Source organism: Nomascus leucogenys, chromosome 15 (assembly GCF_006542625.1).
Source record: "Nomascus leucogenys isolate Asia chromosome 15, Asia_NLE_v1, whole genome shotgun sequence".
NCBI lineage: Eukaryota > Metazoa > Chordata > Mammalia > Primates > Hylobatidae > Nomascus > Nomascus leucogenys.
Window position 1 is genome coordinate 41,753,397 of NC_044395.1, and position 23,077 is coordinate 41,776,473.

Genomic DNA, 23,077 nt, shown 5'->3' on the forward strand with positions numbered 1-23,077 from the left:
ATACATCTAAGGTAATGAATATAGAAGAGGGTAGCATTTCATATAATTTAAATCTGGTTAGAATCTATTTATTTTTAAAAGGTAGCCTTATTAGTGAAATAGTATGGTTTCTCTTAGTATAAATGGAAAAAATTAGAAAAGATATATAGAGGCAGTGGAGACAGTGGTGTGATTTTTAGCTATAGCATAATGGTCTTCAATGTGTTAGTAATTCTGTTTTGATTATAATGCCTTTGGTGCTCTCTGCTGATGTATGAGTTAGTAGATTGTCAACAACATAATACTATTTTCTTTATTTTTGTATCATGAAATACTTCTACCTGACAGTAGATCATATGTATTCTAGTAGTCTAATATCAAGTCTTGACTCTTTTTTGTTGTTGTTACATTACTCTTAAAACTTTGGGCAAATCATTTATGAGCTTTACATAAGAATGTATACTTGGGAAAAAAAAAGACAGAGAGAATGGAGAAATAATACCTACCTCATGGAAAGATTGAATGAGATAGTTTATGTGAAAATGTATTGTACAGCCTTGCACAGATGTATTATTAAATAATGCTGTTCTAAGAATGGAATAATTTAGACATGAATAATGTAGTTGATGTTTTAGGCATTTGAAATATTTAAATTAATAAAGTACAAATATTAAGTTACATGAATTCTGTACTTACATAAACTTTAGCAGTAGATAAAATTAATATACTGGTAAAAAGGACAGATTTAAACATTTAAAACTTTATGAGGCATGCTTTAGAAGTATGCAGATCTTGACATTTTGATAACTCATCTGTCAGTGCATAGCCTTGCATTTATTAATTCCCATTTATTTTATGTTTATTTCAAGAGGTGGTTTTATGGACCACCTTAAAATTTTTCTTTTTTCCTTTGTATGTATGTCATTAAATTACAGGTTTAAAAAGTCAACATTAGGTTATAGTGACACTGTGAGCTTTGCTATGGAAGTGAGTCCATGGAGTTGTCTTCAGAAGCAAGCAGCATGGGGACGGTAAGTACTTACTCTGTTATTAATATATGATTGTTAAAATTATATTAATTTTAAGTATTTTAACCTAACAATATATATAAATAAAAATATGATAAAGTTGGGGAATAAACATATGTAACCCTTAGAGTTAAACAGACTTGGGTTCTAATCTCAACTTGACCATTTTTCAGCCTTCTGACCTTGATCAAATTATTTATCATTGTGGTTTGTTTTTCTCAGTATGAAGTGAGTTTATAGTAATACCCATTTCATGGGATCATTAGGGTAGATGAAATAAAATGATGTTTATAAAGCATGACCTGGTCAAATAATGACATAATCGTGTTCATTAATTTTTTAAATAAAGGAAAATAAGAAAAATGTTGCAGTCTCATTATTTCAAATAAAGTTGTAGTATTTGTATGCTTATCTGAGGTATGGCTATATTTTAGCATAACCTTATTTTATTGTCTTGTTACGTAAATGTAACTTTATTATTGGTGGCTCTGGCTAATCAAAGTCAGATGAATACAGGACTAGAAAAATAAGGAAGCATAAGCAGTCAGCAAAGTGCTACCTGTTGTACAGATGACATATGAGATGAGAATTAAAAGAAGAACAGCGTTAGTAGAGTAGTTTATAGTTAAGTGTCGCCTTTCTGGAGATTTTCAGGAAGTTAGATTTGATATGAGCTGCTCAGTTCCTGATATGTTGAGTAGGAGAATATATGCTATAATAAAATGTTTTAAAACTCTTGAAAAGAGAAATAAAATATATTGACATTTCAGTAGCTCTTATGGATCTCATTTGTGGATATATTTTTTCAGGAGTGTGGTTGACTTTTTTCTGGTGATAACACAGCTGGGATTCTGTAGTGTTTATATTGTCTTCTTAGCCGAAAATGTGAAACAAGTGAGTATTTTTCTCCAGTTAGTGAAATCATTTTCTTCTAAAGCCCTAGCTATGGCTTCATATTTCTTCTGTGGAAGCCATGGTTGAATTTGAAAATGTGTTCCTTTCCTAAATGATCTTCTTTTGTAGATTTTCCTTTAGTCTTTTTTTCTTGCAAGTTGGATTTCTGCTGTAATTGTTGATTTTACTGTTTTGCTATAATACTGATAACGCTTGTTTTTTCAGATCAGAATATGACGTAATTTACTGATTCTTAGCTACTTGAAACTTAGATCTCAAAAGCATATATATAGATGCTTTGGAAGTATATTATTTACATTGACATTCTATAAAGAACTATATAAGGCTTTAGCCAGTAGCCTAAAAAAATCAAGTAAAAATAGTGAGCATTCATTATTAAAATCCAGTAATTATAGCCATTGTATAAAAAGATGCTGTGTCCAAAAAATGAACAGTTTTCTGTAGTTCTTTGAGAAACTTTCTCATATTATGAAGGTTTGCTTTAAGAAGAAGTGGTTTGCAGTCTTGGAAGAGATTGACAGTGTATTTGGACAAATATGGAAAGCATTAAAATAAAAAAGCCCTCCATCAAAACAATACTATAAAGCACTTTTCTGTATGACTGGTATCATTATTCCTACATTATCCCCTACTCTTCTTTCATCATTATTTTAATCAATAATATTTATTAATTATCCACATGTCCATGGTACAGTAAACATTTTACATAGTAATATATATGATTGTCTTGTAGATATTTTTATGCAAAATGATTGAGTATGTTTTTTAAAGAACCTATGTGTAGGTTCTTATGCATTTGTGTGTATTTGAGTCTCTTTTCTAAGTATAGACTATGCTTCATTTCACTGATAATTGGCAAACTGTTTCTATAGAGGGCCAGATAATAAGTATTTTCTGCTTTGCAGGCCATATGGTCTCTGTTGTAACTACTCAGTTCAGCCATAGATAACAATATGTAAACAAATAGATAAGGCTGTATTTAGGTAAAATTTTATTTGCAAAAATAGGTGGTCTGCAGACCATAGTTTTTTAACCCCTGTTTTAGACTATCCCTGTATACTATATTTGAGCCATTCACTTAGATTTTTAGTGTTGGAAGAAGTCATTGAGTCAAACCCTCTTTTACAAAAGAGTTCATAACTAGTTAGATATTAGGGCTTGGATTTCTGGTCAGTTTTCTTTCCAGTGTACCATGTCTCAGCATCTAGAAAAGTTTTGTTTATATCTGGAACCTTAAATGTCTGGAAACTTAAATGTCACTGTTCTGTGAAACCTTTCTTAACTGTTCCTTCCATGCCTTCCTTTTCTTTATCTCTTGCTAGAATTTATTGGTTTTTCTCCTGGCTTCTGTATAACTTTTTAAAATAGCCTTGATCATGCTGTACTGAAGTTAATTTACAAGTTATTTTTCACCACTAGACAGCAAGCCTCATGAAGGAAGGGACTCCCATATCCCTTGTGTTCATCACTGTAAACTAGCATCTAAGAGTGCCTGGCTTATCAGTACCCAGTATGGTTATTGGCTCTGAAGGAAAATGAACTCACTGGACTGGGAGAGATTATACCTTTTTCATGTCTTTATTTCTCAGACCTAGTACTGTACCTGGTTGATTGCACAAGTGTCAGTAAAACTTTCTAGACTGAAAGGGTTTAATCCTTTTGTGTGATTTCTGCATTGATGGTCTCTGCCACTTTCCTTGCTCCCATCCTGCGCAAACACCCATTTTTCCCATTTTCTCTGTGAACTCTTCTCTTTCAGCCCCTACATGATTGTTTTAGCTTGGTTTCTCACTTTCACAGCCATTTTCCTATGTCTATAAGAGGAATGGTATCCTTCGGGTTTTCAAGGTAAACAATCATATCATCAACAAACAGGGACAGTTTGACTTCTCTTTACCAATTTGGATGCCCTTTATTTCTTTCTCTTGTCTGATTGCTCTGGCTAGGACTTCCAGTACTACGTTGAAGAGGAGTGGTGAGAGTGGGCATCCTTGTCTTGCTCCATTTCTCAGAGGGAATGCTTTAAACTTTTCCCCATTCAGTATTATGTTGGCTGTGGGTTTGTCATAGGATGGCTTTTATTACATTACGGTATGTCCCGTGACTGATAAAATAATTCAGCAAAGTTTTCAGATACAAGATTAATGTACACAAATGAGTAGCTATTATACACCATCAGTGAAGAGGTGGAGAATCAAATCAAGAACTCAACCCCTTTTCCTTTTACAAAAGCTGCAAAAAAAAATTAAACTACTCACCGGTTCCAAGATGGCTGAATAGGAACAGCTCCAGTCTACAGCTCCCAGCATGAGCAATGCAGAAGACAGGTGATTTTTGCATTTCCAACTGAGGTACTGGGTTCATCTCACTGGGGCTTGTCGACAGTGGGTACAGCCCATGGAGTGTGAGCCGAAGCAGGGCAGGGCATCATCTCACCAGGGAAGCGCAAGGGGTTGGGGAATTCCCTTTCCTAGCCAAGGGAAGCTGTGATAGATGGTACCTGGAAAATTGGGACACTCCCAATTTTCCACTGGAAAATACTATGCTTTTCCAATGGTCTTAGCAAATGGCACACCAGGAGATATATCCTGCACCTGGCTCGGAGGGTCCCACGCCAACAAAGCCTCGCTCACTGCTAGCACAGCAGTCTAAGATCGAACTGCAAGGTGACAGTGGGGCTGGGGGAGGGGCGTCCACCATTGCTGAAGCTTGAGTAGGTAAACAAAGCGGTTGGGAAGCTCAAACTGGGTGGAGCCCACCACAACTCAAGGAAGCCTGCCTGCCTCTGTAGACTCCACCTCTGGGGGCAGGGCAGAAAGAAGAAGAAACTTCTGCAGACTTAAACGTCCTTGTCTGACAGCTTTGAAGAGAGTAGTGGTTCTCTGAGTGCGGAGTTTGAGATCTGAGAACAGACAGACTGCCTCAACAAGTGGGTCCCTGACCCCCGAGTAGCCTAACTGGGAGATGCCTCCCAGTAGGGGTCGACTGACACCTCATACAGCTGGGTGCCCCTCTGAGACGAAGTTTCCAGAGGAAGGATCAGGCAGCAACATTTGCCGTTCTGCAGCATTAGCTGTTCTGCATCCTCTGCTGGTGATACCCAGGCAAACAGCATCTGGAGTGGACCTCCAACAAACTCCAACAGACCTGCAGCTGAGGGTCCTGACTGTCAGAAGAAAAACTAACAAACAGAAAGGACATCCACACCAAAACCCCATCTGTACGTTACCATCATCAAAGACCAAAGGAACGCAGCTCCTCGCCAGCAATGGAACAAAGCTGGACAGAGAATGACGAGTTGAGAGAAGAAGGCTTCAGATGATCGGTAATAATAAACTTCTCCAAGCTAAAGCAGGATGTTTGAACCCATCGCAGAGAAGCTAAAAACCTTGAAAAAAGATTAGACGAATGGCTAACTAGAATAAATAGTGAAGAGAAGACCTTAAATGACCTGATGGAGCTGAAAACCATGGCACGGGAACTGCGTGATGCATGCACAAGCTTCAGTAGCTGATTTGATCAGGTGGAAGAAAGGGTATCAGTGATTGAAGATCAAATGAATGAAATGAAGTGAGAAGAGAAGTTTAGAGAAAAAAGAGTAAAAAGAAACGAACAAAGCCTCCAAGAAATATGGGACTATGTGAAAAGACCAAATCTATGCCTGATTGGTGTACTTGAAAGTGATGGGGAGAATGGAACCAAGTTGGAAAACACCCTTCAGGATATTATCCAGGAGAACTTCCCCAACCTACCAAGGCAGGCCAACATTCAAATTCAGGAAATACAGAGAATGCCACAAAGATACACCTTGAGAAGAGCAACTCCAAGACACATAATTTTCAGATTCACCAAAGTTGAAATGAAGGGAAACATATTAAGGGCAGCCAGAGAGAAAGGTCAGGTTACCCACAAAGGGAAGCCCATCAGACTAACAGTGGATCTCTTGGCAGAAACTCTACAAGCCAGAAGAGAGTGGGGGCCAATATTCAACATTCTTAAAGAAAAGAATTTTCAACCCAGAATTTCGTATCCAGCCAAACTAAGCTTCATAAGTGAAGGAGAAATAAAATCCTTTACAGACAAGCAAATGCTGAGAGATTGTGTCACCACCAGGCCACCAGAGAAATGCAAATCAAAACCACAATGAGTTCAGAAGGAGTAGTAGCAGCTCCTCTTTGTACCTCTGAGACGTATCTCAAAATAGTAAGAGCTATTTATGACAAACCCACAGCCAATATCATACTGAATGGGCAAAAACTGGGAGCATTCCCTTTGAAAACTGGCACAAGACAGGGATGCCCTCTCTCACCACTCCTATTCAGCATAGTGTTGGAAGTTCTGGCCAGGGCAATCAGGCAGGAGAAAGAAATAAAGGTTATTCAATTAGGAAAAGATGAAGTCAAATTGTCCCTGTTTGCAGATATGATTGTATATTTAGAAAACCCCATCGTCTCAGCCCAAAATCTCCATAAGCTGATAAGCAACTTCAGCAAAGTCTCAGGATACAAAATCAATGTGCAAAAATCACAAGCATTCCTATACACCAATAACAGATGAACAGAGAGCCAAATCATGAGTGAACTCCCATTCACAATTGCTTCAAAGAGAATAAAATACCTAGGAATCCAACTTACAAGGGATGTGAAGGACCTCTTCAAGGAGAACTACAAACTACTGTTCAACAAAATAAAAGAGGACACAAACAAATGGAAGAACATTCCATGCTCATGGATAGGAAGAATCAGTATCATGAAAATGGCCATACTGCCCAAGGTAATTTATAGATTCAATGCCATCCCGATCAAGCTACCGATGACTTCCTTCACAGAATTGGAAAAAAACTACTTTAAAGTTCATATGGAACCAAAAAAGAGCCCACATTGCCAAGACAATCCTAAGACAAAAGAACAAAGGTGGAGGCATCACACTACCTGACTTCAAATTATACTACAAGGCTGCAGTAACCAAAACAGCATGCTACTGGTACCAAAACAGAGATATAGACCAATGGAACAGAACAGAGCCCTCAGAAATGATGCCGCATATCTACAACTATCTGATCTTTGACAAACCTGACAAAAACAAGCAATGGGGAAAGGCTTCCCTATTTAATAAATGGTGCTGGGAAAACTGGCTAGCCATATGTAGAAAGCTGAAACTGGATCCCTTCCTTACACCTTATACAAAAATTAATTCAAGATGGATTAAAGACTTAAATGCTAGACCTAAAACCATAAAAACCCTAGAAGAAAACCTAGGCAATACTATTCAGGCCATAGGCATGGGCAAGGACTTCACAACTAAAACACCAAAAGCAATGGCAACAAAAGCCAAAATTGACAAATGGGATCTAAATAAACTAAAGAGCTTCTGCACAGCAAAAGAAACTACCATCAGAGTGAACAGGCAACCTACAGAATGGGAGAAAGTTTTTATAATCTACCCATCTGACAAAGGGCTAACTAATATCCATAATCTACAAAGAACTTAAAAAATTTACAAGAAAAAAATTAACCCCATCAGAAAGTAGGTGAAGGATATGAACAGACATTTCTCAAAAGAAGACATTTATGCAGCCAACAGACACATGAAATAATGCTCATCATCACTGGCCATCAGAGAAATGCATATCAAAACCACAATGAGATGCCGTCTCACACCAGTTAGAATGGCGATCATTAAAGTCAGGAAACAGCAGGTGCTGGAGAGGATGTGGAGAAATAGGAACACTTTTACACTGTTGGTGGGACTGTAAACTAGTTCAACCATTGTGGAAGACAGTGTGGCGATTCCTCAAGGATCTAGAACTAGAAATACCATTTGACCCAGCCATCCCATTACTGGGTATATACCCAAAGGATTATAAATCATGCTGCTATAAAGACACGTGCACATGTATGTTTATTGTGGCACTATTCGCAATAGCAAAGACTTGGAACCCACCCTAATGTCCATCAATAATAGACTGGATTAAGAAAATGTGGCACTTATACACCATGGAATACTATGCAGCCATAAAAAAGGATGAGTTTACATCCTTCATAGGGACAGGGATGAAGCTGGAAACCGTCATTCTGAGCAAACTATTGCAAGGACAGAAAACCAAACACTGCATGTTCTCACTCATAGGTGGGAATTGAACAGTGAGAACACTTGGACACAGGGTGGGGAACATCACACACTGGGGCCTGTCGTGGGGTGGGAGGAGGGGGGAGGGATAGCATTAGGAGGCATATTTAATGTAAATGACGAGTTAATGGGTGCAGCACTCCAACATGGCACATGCACATGTATACGTATGTAACAAACCTGCACGTTTTGCACATGTACCCCAGAACTTAAAGTATAATAAAAATAAAACAACGAAGCAAAACAAAAAACCTGCAAACACACAGGATAGCACCTGACACAGTTATCACTCTCCAGGTATTTGTTGTTCCAACCTCTCCCCCTCAGTCTGAGCTAACCTATGAGGAACAATAAAATAATGTACAATAAAAATTGTAATTTAAGCAAAAAAGAAAAACTACTTAGGAATATACCTAACCAAAGAGTCGAAAGACCTCTACAAGGAGAACTATAAAACACTGCTGAAATAAATCATAGAAAACAAAAACAAATGGAAGCCCATCCCATATATATGGATGGGTAGAATCAATATTGTGAAAATGACCATACTGCCAAAAGCAGCCTACAAATTCAGCTCAATCCCCATCAAAATACCACCATCATTCTTTACAGAGTTAGAAAAAACAATTCTAAAATTCATATGGAACTAAAAAAGAGCCTGCATAGCCAAAGCAAGACTAAGCAAAAATAACAAATCTGGAGGCATCACACTACCTGATTTCAAACTATACTATAAAGCCATAGTCACCAAAAGAGTGTGGTACTGGTATAAAAATAGGCATAGAGACCAATGGAACAGAATAGAGAACCCTGAAATAAAGCCAAATACTCACAGCCAACTGATCTTTGAGAAAGCAAACAAAAACAAGAAGTGGGGAAAGGACACCCTTTTCAACAAATGGTGCTGGGATAATTGGCTAGCCACATGTAGGCGAATGAAACTGGATCCTCATCTGTTGCCTTATACAAAAATCAACTCAAGATGGATTAAGGACTTAAGACCTGAAACTGTAAAAATTCTAGAAGATAACATTGGAAAAACCCTTCTAAACATTGGCTTAGGCAAGGATTTCATGACCAAAAACACAAAAGCAAATGCAATAAAAACAGAGATAAATAGCTGGGACCTAATTAAATGAAAGAGCTTTTGCACAGCAAAAGGAACAGTCAGTAAAGAGACAACCCACAGAGTGGGAGAGAATTTTCACAATCTATACATCTGACAAAGGACTAATATCCAGAATCTACAATGAACGCAAACAAATCAGGAAGAAAAAAACAAACAGCCCTATCAAAAACTGGGCTAAGGACATGAATAGACAATTCTCAAAAGAAGATATACAAATGGCCAACAAACATGAAGAAATGTTCAACATCACTAATGATCAGGGAAATGCAAATCAAAACCACAATGTGATACCACCTTACTCCTGCAAGAATGGCCATAATCAAAAAATCAAAAAACAGTAGATGTTTGTGTGGATGCAGTGATCAGCAAACACTTCTACACTGTTGGTGGGAATGTAAACTAGTACAGTCGCTATGGAAAACAGTGTGGAGATTCCTTAAAGAGCTAAAAGTAGAACTACCATTTGATCCAGTATTCCCACTACTGGGTATCTACCCAGAGGAAAAGAAGTCATTATTCAAAAAATATACTTGCACACACATGTTTATAGCAGCGCAATTCACAATTGCAAAATTGTGGAAGCAGCTCAAATGCCCATCAATCAACGAGTGGATAAAGAAATTGATATATATATCATGTGTATCATATATATATATCATATAAGATATACATATATATGATATATATGATACACATGATATATATGACATATGATGTATATATGATAGGGTACTACTCAGCCATAAAAAGGAATGAATTAACAGCATTTGCAATGACCTCGATGAGATTGGAGACTGTTATTCTAAGTAAAGTAACTCAGGAATGGAAAACCAAACATTGTATGTTCTCACTGATACGTGGGAGCTAAGCTATGAGGACACAAAGGCATAAGAATGATACAGTGGACTTTGGGGACTTGGGCGGAAGAGTGGGAGGGGACAAGTGATAAAAGACAACAAATATGGTGCAGTATGTGTATACTGCTTCGTTGATGGGTGCACCAGGATCTCACAAATCACCACTAAAGAACTTACTCATGTAACTAAATACCACCTGTACCCCAATAATTTATGGAAAAATTAAATAATAAAATGTTTTTAAAAAAGAGAATGGTGTCAAGAGATTAGTGTTGTAACTGCTGACAGTTTTAGCCAGGAGGGTACTCTTAGATGCTGTCTGCATCTGAGAGTCCCAATAAATTCTGTAGTTTTTCTTTCTACCCTCGTTTTATTATTTTTTTCAAAATATCCTACTTTTAAACTATTTCTTCTAACTTTTACTAGATATTTGCAAATAATTAAGTTCTTATACACATTTTCTGGCAGAAAAATCTGTAATCTAAACCATCAGACACAGGTGTTCCCTCATATGTATTGTGACTACAGAATAGAGTGAAAGGTCTTAGCGAGAGCAAGTAGCCAAGGGAGATGTAGAGGACATAGAAAAGAGTAACAGTAATTAGAGTTAATTAGAGTCCTGTTTATATTCTTTTGTTTATCAAAATAAAGCATCAGTCCTTCCATTAGCATTACTTGTTATAGACGACATCCTTTTGATTTTACAAATATTTAATTCAACAAATTGCATATTCCTAGGACTCCTAACTCCATTAAGAGGCTTTTTATTAACAAGAACTGATAAGACATACCATCTTACCGGTTATTTATATATAATATGATGGAAATTATGCCTTTCTAGGGTTGTGCAACATGGTAGTACTGTATCTTTTTGAATACCTATCTTCTCAAGGAGTTACAAGCTCTATTTGAATTTAAGAATAATGTTAATAGTGCCTTATAATTTTATATTTTCAAACCATGATATACATTATTTAATCTTTGTAACTACTCTGTAAAGTACGTACTACGCTCATTTTATGAATGAGAAAGCAGTCTTACAAAACATGAGTAGTGTGCTGTAAGTCATACGGAATTAGATTGAAACCTAGATCTCTGTCACATCCAATATGTTAATTGTTCATCACCCCACGGGACATTGTCTTGTCGGATTTTAGTTGTGTGTTTGTATGACATAAAGAATAGATAAGGTGGATAAAATAAATGCTTATAAGCTTAGAATTGGTGACTTTCTCCTATGAAATATTATCAGATGCTTCTCAGGTTGAATGGAAAAGTTTAACTTTGCACATGTCCTAAGAAGATCAGGTAGAAAAAGTGATTCTCTGGAGTTAAGGAGAATGCCTGCTGTAGATAGAAAGGTAAAAGTCCTTTTGAACCATAAAGAGTAACATGAAAAAAAAAGGCAGTCAGGCTTAATAAAGTAGTTGAGATGGTCACTGAAGCAGCATGAGATCAGAGATTTTCACTCTCTACGGAGGGGTTCTTTTACATTTGATAGCATTATACAATAGTAGACATGCCAATTGATTAAACCTTACCAATTGCTACTTACTGTTATAGTTAAAAACCATAGGATTGTTACCCTCCCCTTAGTCTACATGAAATTGAAATATATTTTATTAACCCCCAAAATTAAGGGTTTAGTTGCCACACAAATGTAGAAACCTGCTATGTAACTGCCACATGACTATTCTTGGTCCCATTAAGTCTTTATGTACAATCAGTACGGGATAAAGAACCCTAGTGCTTCTGATGAGTCTAGTCCATGGTGGTTACAGTTGTTCCTCTCTGTTTTTACTCTAAGATGCTCTAGAAATAAAATAGTGGTATGTAGGCATGGTGAATGGGAAGGAATACAGTATTACAAATAAAAAATGTAGCAATATCAAAGATCATTGATTGTAGAATCAGAAGATAGGAGTTCAAATCTCTGCTTTCTCAGTTTTAACTCACATATTGGGCAAACCCCCCTTATCCCTGGTCTAGCATCAGTTTCCTTATTTGTAAAATGGGGATAGTAACAAAATATCCCCTTGTTTCTCATAAACTTATTGTGAGGCTCAGCTGACAAAACGTTTATGAAAGCCTTTGTAAAATGTAAAACATATAAATATAGGGTACTACATAATCTGCCTTTGGAATTTTAATTATTAAATTACAGAATCATTGAAAAGTTAATAAGTGGTAGATTTTAGTAAATTTGAGCTCAAATGGAAACAACTGAATTTAGTAATTTTATTTTATAATGTTTATTTCAGTGTTTTACATTTTGGTAAACATGTGAGATCATAGGAAGTCCTATTAGATAGCCAATCTCTGTCTCTAGAGGGCACCAAAGGACTCAAATGTTTACCTGAATCTTGCTCTAGGTATGTATCTACATTTTTATTTTATTTTATTTTTTAATCCTCAGAATTTTTATAACCACTTTTCTGCCAAAAGTGCTAAAATACGATATTTGTGATAGAATTAATTTTAAATTCCCAAGCAACTAATAATAATTAAAACAGCCCTTTAAAATGTTGGTTATATTACTGCTTTTCTCTTGCCAGCTATCCTTGTTACAGCTTTACTTTGATCATTATCTACTCTAATTATTGGAGATACTGCTTTCATAAGAAGTATTTGGCTCTAAGTAATTTAGTTACTAGAACGTTAAATCAAAAATCAAATATGTTTGTAAAAACCAAGGAATGTAAATCCCCAATTTTGTTTTTATTTCAAATTATAGAAAATAAAATGTAAAGTTTTGATGGTCAGTTACAAGATAGTCATGAGCTGTGCATTTCTTAAATGGTGCATGGTGTAACTTGAGAGTCTGTTAGTCCAGTACGAGTTATAAATTGCCTGTATAGGGCAAAAATCTAATAGATATATTCTCTACAGTCTAAGATGATGTGTACATTTATACTGACACTAAACATTGCTTATGGTAGATTATACATGTAAAATTAAAGTAGAAGAAACACTTAAATTGTTATATCAGAAATGTGTTTTAATCTTTTGATTTGTTGGCCTCTTAATTACTACATTTAGAGAGAGATATGTAAGAGTGGAGGCCAGCTGGCCGCTTGGGCAGGGCCCTCCTTTCTGGGTTGCAGTATTTTGGTCAGGCTAATTCTAGAGTCACAGGCTTGGGTTTGAATCCTAGAACCACCACTTACTGGCTTGATATTGTGCAAGGTTTAAAAAAAATATTTCTCTAAGCCTCAGTTTCCTCAACTATAAATTGGGATTAATATTACCACCTACTTTAGAGAGTCATTTTGAGGATTAAGTGAGATGTTGTATATAAAGCATGTAGTTCAGTACTGATACAAAGAAATTACTCAAAAAACACTAGCTATTATTATTATAAGGTCTTAAGAATTTTTAGAGTGTGTGTATCCAGAGACTCGACAATATTGATGTGTTCAAAGGAGGGTACACTGTTTTGGGGCAAATAAGTTTTCATTGGTATTCTAGTTATAGTATTATCTGCCTCTGCTATAAATTTTTAAGACTGTTTCTAAAGTCCTCTGTAATTTCATTTCTATTTTAGTAAGTAGTGTTATGTGATTAATTGGATCAGTGATAGTTTTTAATATATGGAGCCTGTAAATTATATTTGTTTTGAAATCTGAAAATTGGGTTATAGGAATGGCTGAATAAGTTTTAATATAAAGTTGATTTATCTTGTGAAGGTTTTTGCTCTAGCAAAAATTTATGTACTGTCTACCATGTGGCCATGCATGAATGTAGTGGATTTTTAATAAATATTTATTGATAGTGATGATAATTTATAAATAATTGCTTTAGAAGAGTTTTAAGGTTAGGCTATAATTTTAAAATTTTGCTCTGACTATATTTCTAAGAGATAATTGGAACTTGTTTCCTATCTGAAGAAAATAAGCTAGAGGAGAATACTCAGTGGCCATCCTAGGCAAGCATGGTCCCAAATTTGATGATCTCAAAAAGAGATATTTGAGCCTTTGGAGGTATCGTGAGCATGATAGTCACAAAGTTTCAGAATACATTAGCAAATCTATCATAATTTTCTAATGAACTTTATATTTACAGTATGATAAAAGAAATTACCTTTCAAGATTATCTTACGTCAGTTATTGTTACATTTGATACATGTGTTTCTAGGAAACCAGAGTATCTCGAAAAAATGTAAATGTAAATATTTTAAAATATATCATAGGAATTTATTATAGAGTGTATAGGTTATAATTTTCTTTGTACTTGTGTTTTATGATTGTAAGTTGATGGAAGTTTTTCCCCCTTCTTTATTCTCCTGGTTATCCTATATAGGTTCATGAAGGATTCCTGGAGAGTAAAGTGTTTATTTCAAATAGTACCAATTCATCAAATCCATGTGAGAGAAGAAGTGTTGACCTAAGGATATATATGCTTTGCTTTCTTCCATTTATAATTCTTTTGGTCTTCATTCGTGAACTAAAGAATCTATTTGTACTTTCATTCCTTGCCAATGTTTCCATGGCTGTCAGTCTTGTGATAATTTACCAGTATGTTGTCAGGGTAAGTATAAAAAGTTTTTAACTAAGTTCTTATCTTTCTTATATAAGTAAAATTTTGTTTACTGTGGAGGTAAAAGTAATGATATGTAAAGACCCCTACTTCATATGTGGCACACAGTGTACAATCAGTAAATGTTGGTTTCTTTTAGGGGGATGCTGCTGAGTTAGAAAAGTATATGACATAGAGATTAAACAGACTTTGTGGTCAGATCTTGAATCTTGGTAAATACGCTTCTGGCTTTGTGACAGTGCTTCAGAAGATAGTAATACCTACCCTATTAGAGTTATGAGATTTATGATTGTGTTCTTAGTACAGTGCCAAACATGAAACCAGGTACTCATTAAATATATTATTCTTTAAAATTTGAACCAATCACAAGAGATGCATATTATGTGTTTGTGTGTGTGTGTGTGTATATATATATATGCAATTCTATAATTTCCTTTCACTTCTGAACTTTTGTTTACTGCCACTGCTTCAATCCACTGCCACTACACTAGTCTGTAATCCCTTTATCTGAAGTATATGCCATAACATCAACTGATTTCATTGTCCATAGTCTGGGGATTCTTAACCCAGTTTCCTTAAAATATTCTATTGATGGGATTCAGGGATTCTTCAAATCCCTTAAAATAGTTTGCAAGATTTAGTATTCTGTATGTATCTATGTATTTTGCTGTTGAGCAGTTGTATAGCTTTCATCTTGCAAAGGTGCCAAAGACCCAAAAAAGGTTGAGAATCCCTGTTCTAGTCACTCTTGATCTAATTAATCTTATATATTATTTCCAAGGTAATTGTTGTAAAATCTTCATTAGCAATTTATTAAAAATTCTTATTATGGATCTGTGTTTCATTTCCCTCCTCTTTGAATTTCAAAATCTGTAGTTTCTCTTATAGCACTGAGTGGGAGGAAACAGACAGGAAGTTCATATAGGCTTTCCGGAGTTCATGACGCCTCAGCTAAACATGTAAGAGTCAATTAAGCAGAAAAGGAGGTTCCCAAAATAGAAGGAACAGCATGAGCTGCTGTTTGGAGAAGTGAAATAGCATCCTGCTTGCCTTAAATAATAGTTTAGTATTGAATGAGCCAAACGTTTTAATACCCTTTCATTCTAAACCCAGTATATGGTTTTAGTCATGTATCACCAGTATATCACACAATTCTATCTATGCTTCAGATGTTCTAGACCTCTCTATTCCCCAAATTATCCTAGAGCTTTCACACTTCAGTTGCTTTGTTCACCCTTTTTACTTGGCCTTGAATTCTGCCTCCAATCAGGCTAAGCAGAGAATGTAAGATGGTGAGGAGAGTAGGGACCAGACTTGGGGTATCTGGATGAAGTGGCCATTTAGAGCCAATGTGCACTTTGTCCAGATGGTGAGATTTGGAATAAGCCTGTGAGTCAGGACCAAGCAATCAAAGCCAGAGTCAGGACATAGATATTCAAATAATAAGGGTAATGACAACCATCAAATCAAAGAGTAAGCACTGAAACAAGAAGGAAACCTATTTCAGGCAGCAGCAGAGCTATAAGGTAGAAAGCCAGTGTCAGGAACCAGGTCTCTTAGAGAACTGAAAGAGCAATGAAAATAGAGTGGAGAATGAATTTCTGCTGGGCACCAGCAGCAGTGGTTGATAACTTGACTATATGGCTCTCAGCTTAGGCCTTGAGTGTGCTTATGTATTTCCTGTTGTGGCAGGAGCCATACCTAGTGTTCACAGCCCGGGACTTGCAGGTGGAAGCAGGTAATCAGGAGCATTTTGCTCAGATGGAATGTATGGGCATGAGGGAAACAATTGCTTTTGGCAGTAAAATCCTAACAGCTTGGCTACATTTAACATAGGATGCTTTAAGTGTTTATTGAAAGAATTATTCAATTTTATAACACATTTGCTGTTGTGAAGCTCAAAATTATATGATTTTTCTTTCATTTTTAAATTATTTGGAGTAAGTAAAGATGTAACTGGTCTTTTTTTTCTTCCTTTCTTTAGAACATGCCAGATCCCCACAACCTTCCAATAGTGGCTGGTTGGAAGAAATACCCACTCTTTTTTGGTACTGCTGTATTTGCTTTTGAAGGCATAGGAGTGGTAAGAATTTGGTCTTTATTATTATTTTTTAAAATCTTAATTCAACATAATGATTTATATAGCCTACCTGTATTTAAAATTGCATATTTTTCTTTTTTATTTCAATTTTCTTTACATGATTTCCAATTTGGTGTGATAGATTAGAATTATAGTTTAGTCCTTCCACTAACAAAGAACTTAATGTTAGACATACCACTTAGGCTCTCTACTTCTGTTTTTCTTTATCTATACAATGAAGAAATTAGCCAGATCATTTTTAACATTTCATTATGGAAAATTTCAAACCTATACAAAATTTAGAGAGTAGTATAATGAACTCCTATGTAAACGTCACCTGGCTTCAAAAATTATTAACTCAAGGCCAATTTAAAAAAAATCTATATCCCACATACTCAGGCACATCTGAAGCATATTTTATTGATGAGATTATTTGAAGGGAATTGGAATAGTTGCAGAATCACTTCTATATAAAAAGAGTTGGATATAAATTCTACCTATAGTTTTATGAATATAATGTTTGTTTTGAGAAACAATGTTATAAAGCTAATACCAAGAGAGACTCCAAAGATTCTGAGGATTCTAAGATATTAAATATTTCCATTCAGGTAGCTCCCAGTTTATTTAAACCCTAACATTTGTAGACTTGGGGAAAATAGAATCTTGCTGTCTATTTTGCTCCATAGTTTATGTTTCATAGTCTGATGATCTGGTGTGGGAGCAAAACCATTTGTAAACATCTATTTATGTTAACCCCAGACAAAATAGGTCTAAAATAAAATTTTATACCATTTTACTTGGGTTTCTGCTCTCTGTGAATTCTCCTTTAGATAATTCTCCCAAATTCTTACAAATTTTCACAGCTACAAATTATTGCTGTTGCAAACATAACTACAGATTTTCATGTTTGTCTTTAACTGATGAGCACTAGTTAACTATTAGCATTTCCTCTGAATCTCAAATTCACCAATTCCAAAGTCTGACACATATTTTCTCATCCAAAACCAGCTTTACTTTCTCATTTTCTTTTTTCTTTCAGTTTTATCTTAAGTTGCTTAAGCTTGAAACACTGGAGTGATTCCTTTTACTTTGTCCTTGGTTCCCTATTTCAATCAATAATTAAGGCATGTTGACTTTTCTTTTATATTTCTCAAATTCATTCCATAAAGGAGACTATACATAAAACACCTATAATGCTGCGTGACACGGAAGTCCTCAGGAAATGTTCATTTCTTTCTCTCTCTCCCTTTCTAGCTGCACTGACACCATTCTTGGCCACTGCCCATATTTCTGCTCCAGATTATCTCCAGAGCATTCAAACTGTTCTCTGCCCTCTTGCTGCTATTAACAGTTAATGTTTCCATATGGAACTGACTGACTTATATGAAAAGTGGAAAAAATACTAGATTTATCATCTCATAGAGTTATTGTGAGGATTGCATAAGATGCTGCATGCAAAGCTTTTAGAATCATACCTGGCATATCATAAACACTCCAGTAAATACTTGCTATTATTGTTACCTAAGTCTTTCACTGTATGGCCTAATTTTATGGTTACAGTCTCTGAAGATTTACCTTAAAAACTTGGTTTTTCAGTCAGCCTTTTCTTATTTTTTTTAAAGGTTCTTTTTCAATAAAATAAAAATTATTAGCTTTACTGAATTTGACAGTAGATACAGATGGGTAGATGTAAAACCAGTTACAGATATGTGTGTATACATGGGTTAGTATACATACATATACTTCCTAGTTCTGTCTCCTGAGAGGGGCTGCAAGTAGTGATACCCCAGTATCAACAAGCACACACCCAGATCTTGATTTCTAAATACCAGATCTTCATTTCTAAATACCATTCTACAAGAGAATCAAAGTTCTTTGGAGAAATGGCTGATTTTAGGGCTGAAGCAAGGAAATGCAAGATGAGGCTAAAGCATCTTGTGGTGTCAGAAGGTAAGAATATGTTCAAGAAACGAAAGAATGGAGGCATGTCAAAGGGACACAGAAGCCAACCTGATGGAATTTACAATGGCCAAAGGTGGAATACTATGATTAACAAAACAAATAACAGAATATTGGATTATAATTCATTATTTAAAAAAATATAAGGTCATGCTAATATACATGCATGCATACATACATACATACATACATACATACATGAGAATCCTAGAAACCTTCCTCCCTCCAGGCGATATAACTAATCCCCCTCCTACTCCCCAGAGAAAGGGCTGGATTTAGGGACTTGGCTTTCAATAAACAGAGTATGATGAGAGGGAAGAAAAGTAACTGTATAATAGAGAAACCTGGCAAACACTACCTTAACCAAGTGATGAAAATTAACTTCACCAGTGATAAACCATGTTAATAACGTGTGATGAGACAGGCACTTCACCTCCATGTTAGCCTTCTCTAAACCTAAAATACCAGTCCAGTCATCAGAAAAACCTCAGAAAAACCTAAATGGAGGGGCTTTATGTAAAATACCAAACCAGTACTCCTTAAAACTGGCAAGATAATGAACAACAAGATTGAGAAACAATCAGACAGGAGGCATGGTGACAAAATGCACTGTGGGTATCCTGGATGGAACTCTGGGACAGAAAAAGGATATTAATGGAAAAACTAATGAAATCCAAATGAAATTTGCAGTTTAGTTAATAGTGATGTACCAATATTGGTTTTTAGTTGTCGCAAATGTACTATCATAATATAAAAAGTTAATGGTAGGAGAAACTGGATCAGGGATATATGGGAGATCTCTGTGTTATCTTTGTAACTTTTCTGTAAATCTAAAATTATCCCAAAATAAAAAGGTTATTTAAAAAAAAACTAACAGGTTTGCCTGCCAAGAGATGAGTTTAAATCTTTTTAAGAAGTTTAAAATAGGTAGTATAAATATATAGCAATGGAAGTGTACTTCAACAATTATATGTGTTTTAAAGGAAAAAAATTTGCATATAGGCTATAAACAACCAATTTGTATGTGTAAGAGACACTGTTATTTTTAAATACTTGTATTCCATTTAAAAAAAAGTATTGTATTCTTTTCTTAGGTCCTTCCACTGGAAAACCAAATGAAAGAATCAAAGCGTTTCCCTCAAGCATTGAATATTGGCATGGGGATTGTTACAACTTTGTATGTAACATTAGCTACTTTAGGATATATGTGTTTCCGTGATGAAATCAAAGGCAGCATAACTTTAAATCTTCCCCAAGATGTATGGTAGGTGTATATGAATTTGTCAATATTAGTTTATATATTTTATAATGTACCATTGTTTGATGATAAAGGTGTATTTTTGGATTTATGGTTTAAACGATTAAAATTTTTACTGTGATTTCCTGGAATCCCATCACTTTGGGAGGCAGAGGTGGGTGGATCACCTGAGGTCAGGAGTTCGAGACCAGCCTGGCCAACATGGTGAAACCCCATCTCTACTAAAAATACAAAAATTAGCCAGGTGTGGTGGCGGGTGCCTATAATCCCAGCTACTCAGGAGGCTGAGGCAGGAGAATCGCTTGAACCTGGGAGGCAGAGGTTGCAGTGAGCTGAGATCGCGCCATTGCAATCCAGCCTGGGTAACAAGCAAAACTCCATGTCAAAAAAAAAATGTGATTTATTTATTTGTGCAATCTGGAATTTTGTCATAATCTTCGGAGGAGACCAAATATGAACTTAGGGTTCTTGTGGGATTTTTAAAAAAATATTTAAAATTGGAGTTTGTTCCAAATCCAAGTCAAGTATAAGAGTAGAACAGGAATTATTTTAATATGGACACATTTTAATAAAAAAAATTAATACCTGTCCTTATTGCCAAAAAAACCAAACACTTAGGGTTCCTAATAAAATAATAGATTATATCATTTATGGTCCTTGCTATTTGGTCAGCTTCATAGTGTATATTTTCCAAGTCTTTTCAGAACACAGTTGGGACACATTATAAATAATAAAACAAAATGGTGCATCATCTTAATGTTCTCTTTCATATTGGGACCATATCCTGCTAAATGAAGCATCATATGTATATGATTTTTCCTTTTTCCAGAGGTTTGTCTTTGGAAAATTTTCAAAGGTAGTGGCAGTGATTACCATGCAGACTTACTTCCTTATTTACAAGATGGAAGGTAACTCCTTAGTTTTCACATATGCAAAGAATAAATTTGGAATTGCTGATTGAATTATTGTCACACTACTACATTAGCTACTTGGATAAAAAAAATCTGTGTAATCTTAAATGTCTTACCATATTAGTGAAAAAGCAACAACAGCAGAAATTATATCTTCTGACTGGCCTCCTGGTGAGAATTTGTCTGTCATTTAATAGTCATTTGAATCCTGGGCATTTATTGGAGTCAAAAATGTTGCTAGGAAAATGTTTGTAGGAAGCCATTTATGACAGAGCAAATGGACCTAGGATAGTTTCCAGATTGCACAAGGGGCACAGATGTGGTATGTCTGTATTTTTTTATTACAATTTAACTTTAGCTAACATAAATGCATTTCAAAATGGAAACATGTTTCAAATGTTATAAATATATTTCAAGGTGGAGTCATAATTACAAGTAAGATATATGGTTATTTAGCATTTATTTTATTAACTCTTGATAGTTACTTATATAATTTTGTTGCCTTCAAATGTGCTTTTTTGGTTTCTTTTTTATAATATGAAACTAGAAGCTTAATGAACTAGAAGCTTCAACAGCTTAGTATAAGAGAATCAAGCTAAAAAATATGGCAGTAAGTTCATCTTTTCAAATACTATACAATGTTTGGAAAATAGAATGATAATTTGTCCTCATTTAGAAGAATATTTTGAGCCAGGTATGGTGGCTTATGTCTGGAATCCCAGCGCTTTGGGAGGAAAAGGTGGGAGGATCGCTTGAGGCCAGAAGTTTGAGACTAGCCTGCATAACATAGTGAAACTCCAAACCTACACAGAATTTAAAAATTGCCAGGCATGGTGGCACGAGCCTGTAATTGCAGCTATTTGGAAGGCTGATGTGGGAGGATCACTTGAGCCTGGGAGGTTGATTATACAGTGAGCTGTGATGGTACCACTGCACTCCAGCCTGGGAAACAGACATTTTGTCTCAGTAATATTAATAATAACAATAATAATATTTTGACTAAGTCTTAAAAATCATTTTAGAAATTGACAACTATTTTTAATGTCACATATAAAATGTACATAGAAATAATGTCAGAATTCTTTCCTGGTCTTACTTACAAAAGCATGTACGGAATATTTTAGAGGGGGAAGGTTCCAAAGTGGGAGTGTGCACACATTCACATTGAAAGGTTTGTATTCCCAGTCACATAAGAATGTGGTGCAGAAATAGTGGGTGAGAATAAGACGGAATGCTTTTGGTATTCACAACTCAATCTTGGAGGGTGACACTGTCCCTGCAGTAGCTCCGATTAATCCTTCCCTTTTCCCACAGCCCCTTTATACATCTGACCTTATTCCTCATTGCTGTGACTTTCCAATTAGAATGGAACTAGTTGAGACTCTTGATTTAAAAGGGACCATTAAATCATAGTTTCTATTCAAGGAAGTCTAGCTAGACACCACCTTTCATTAGAGGAAACCCTAGTACAAGTATCCTAAGAAACAACAAAAATATGGAAAAAACAGGAAAGCCAGTCAAGACACATATTTCCCTTTAGAGAACTTGCATTGGTTAATGCCTTTGCACTGTGGAGATATGCCTTATGCAGCCTATAGTCTGTTTCTGTGTGGACTCTGCAGTTGTGGGACAATTAAAATAATAGTCACAACTGAGGGATACAAGAGAAGAGTTGCTTGTCTTTTTACAGTCAGGGCATTCTGTAAAGTGAGAAGTTTGGACTAGAATAATCACGGGATTATATCTAAGATTTCTTTCTTAATATACTACATATGAGTCTCTCTTTCACTTCTTTCCGGTGCTTCACACGAGAGGCCTTGGAAGTTACAGATTGTGCAATGTACTCTATTGGAGTATGAAAGCCAATGACTGTTATAAGAGTATCCTAGAGAACTGATGGCTACTAGCTATGAAAAGCCATAAAGGGCTTTTGGTACAAATTGGCAAAGACTCAGAGTATATTAGGGTTATTTCTGCAAGAAAAGATTGAATTAGAAAGAGGCCATAGGATGAAGCAAGTATGGATTAGAGAAGCTCCAAGTTATTATTACCCTTAATCTTTCTGAACTGTCATCTTTGAAAATTAGTTATGAGTAATACTGTACATATATTGCATTTAGCTTTTGAAGTAAGGAATGTATTTTAAAGGTTTTACTAGTTCAAGGCATTCGATCTAGTGATGCTACATAACCATAGTTGTCTTATTTTTTAGCCTAGAATCAGATGAGGCTCTTGGCAAGGATTGCAGATAGTTCTCAATTAAGATGACTTCTTTTTTTTTATTTTTATGAACCCA

The 23,077-nt window shown here is 35.5% G+C and overlaps 1 protein-coding gene across 3 annotated transcripts in view; it reads left to right on the forward strand.

Annotated features, from left to right (window-relative positions):
• Positions 1-23,077, forward strand: part of SLC36A4 (solute carrier family 36 member 4) — a 57,203-nt gene that overhangs the window by 21,388 nt on the left and 12,738 nt on the right. For all 3 annotated transcript variants that reach the window (XM_003252988.3, XM_030829392.1, XM_030829393.1), the window contains exons 5-9: positions 915-1,010; positions 1,817-1,901; positions 14,337-14,564; positions 16,558-16,656; positions 19,707-19,876. In XM_003252988.3, coding sequence (XP_003253036.2) covers positions 915-1,010; positions 1,817-1,901; positions 14,337-14,564; positions 16,558-16,656; positions 19,707-19,876 — 678 coding nt within the window. The remainder of the gene's footprint in view (positions 1-914; positions 1,011-1,816; positions 1,902-14,336; positions 14,565-16,557; positions 16,657-19,706; positions 19,877-23,077) is intronic.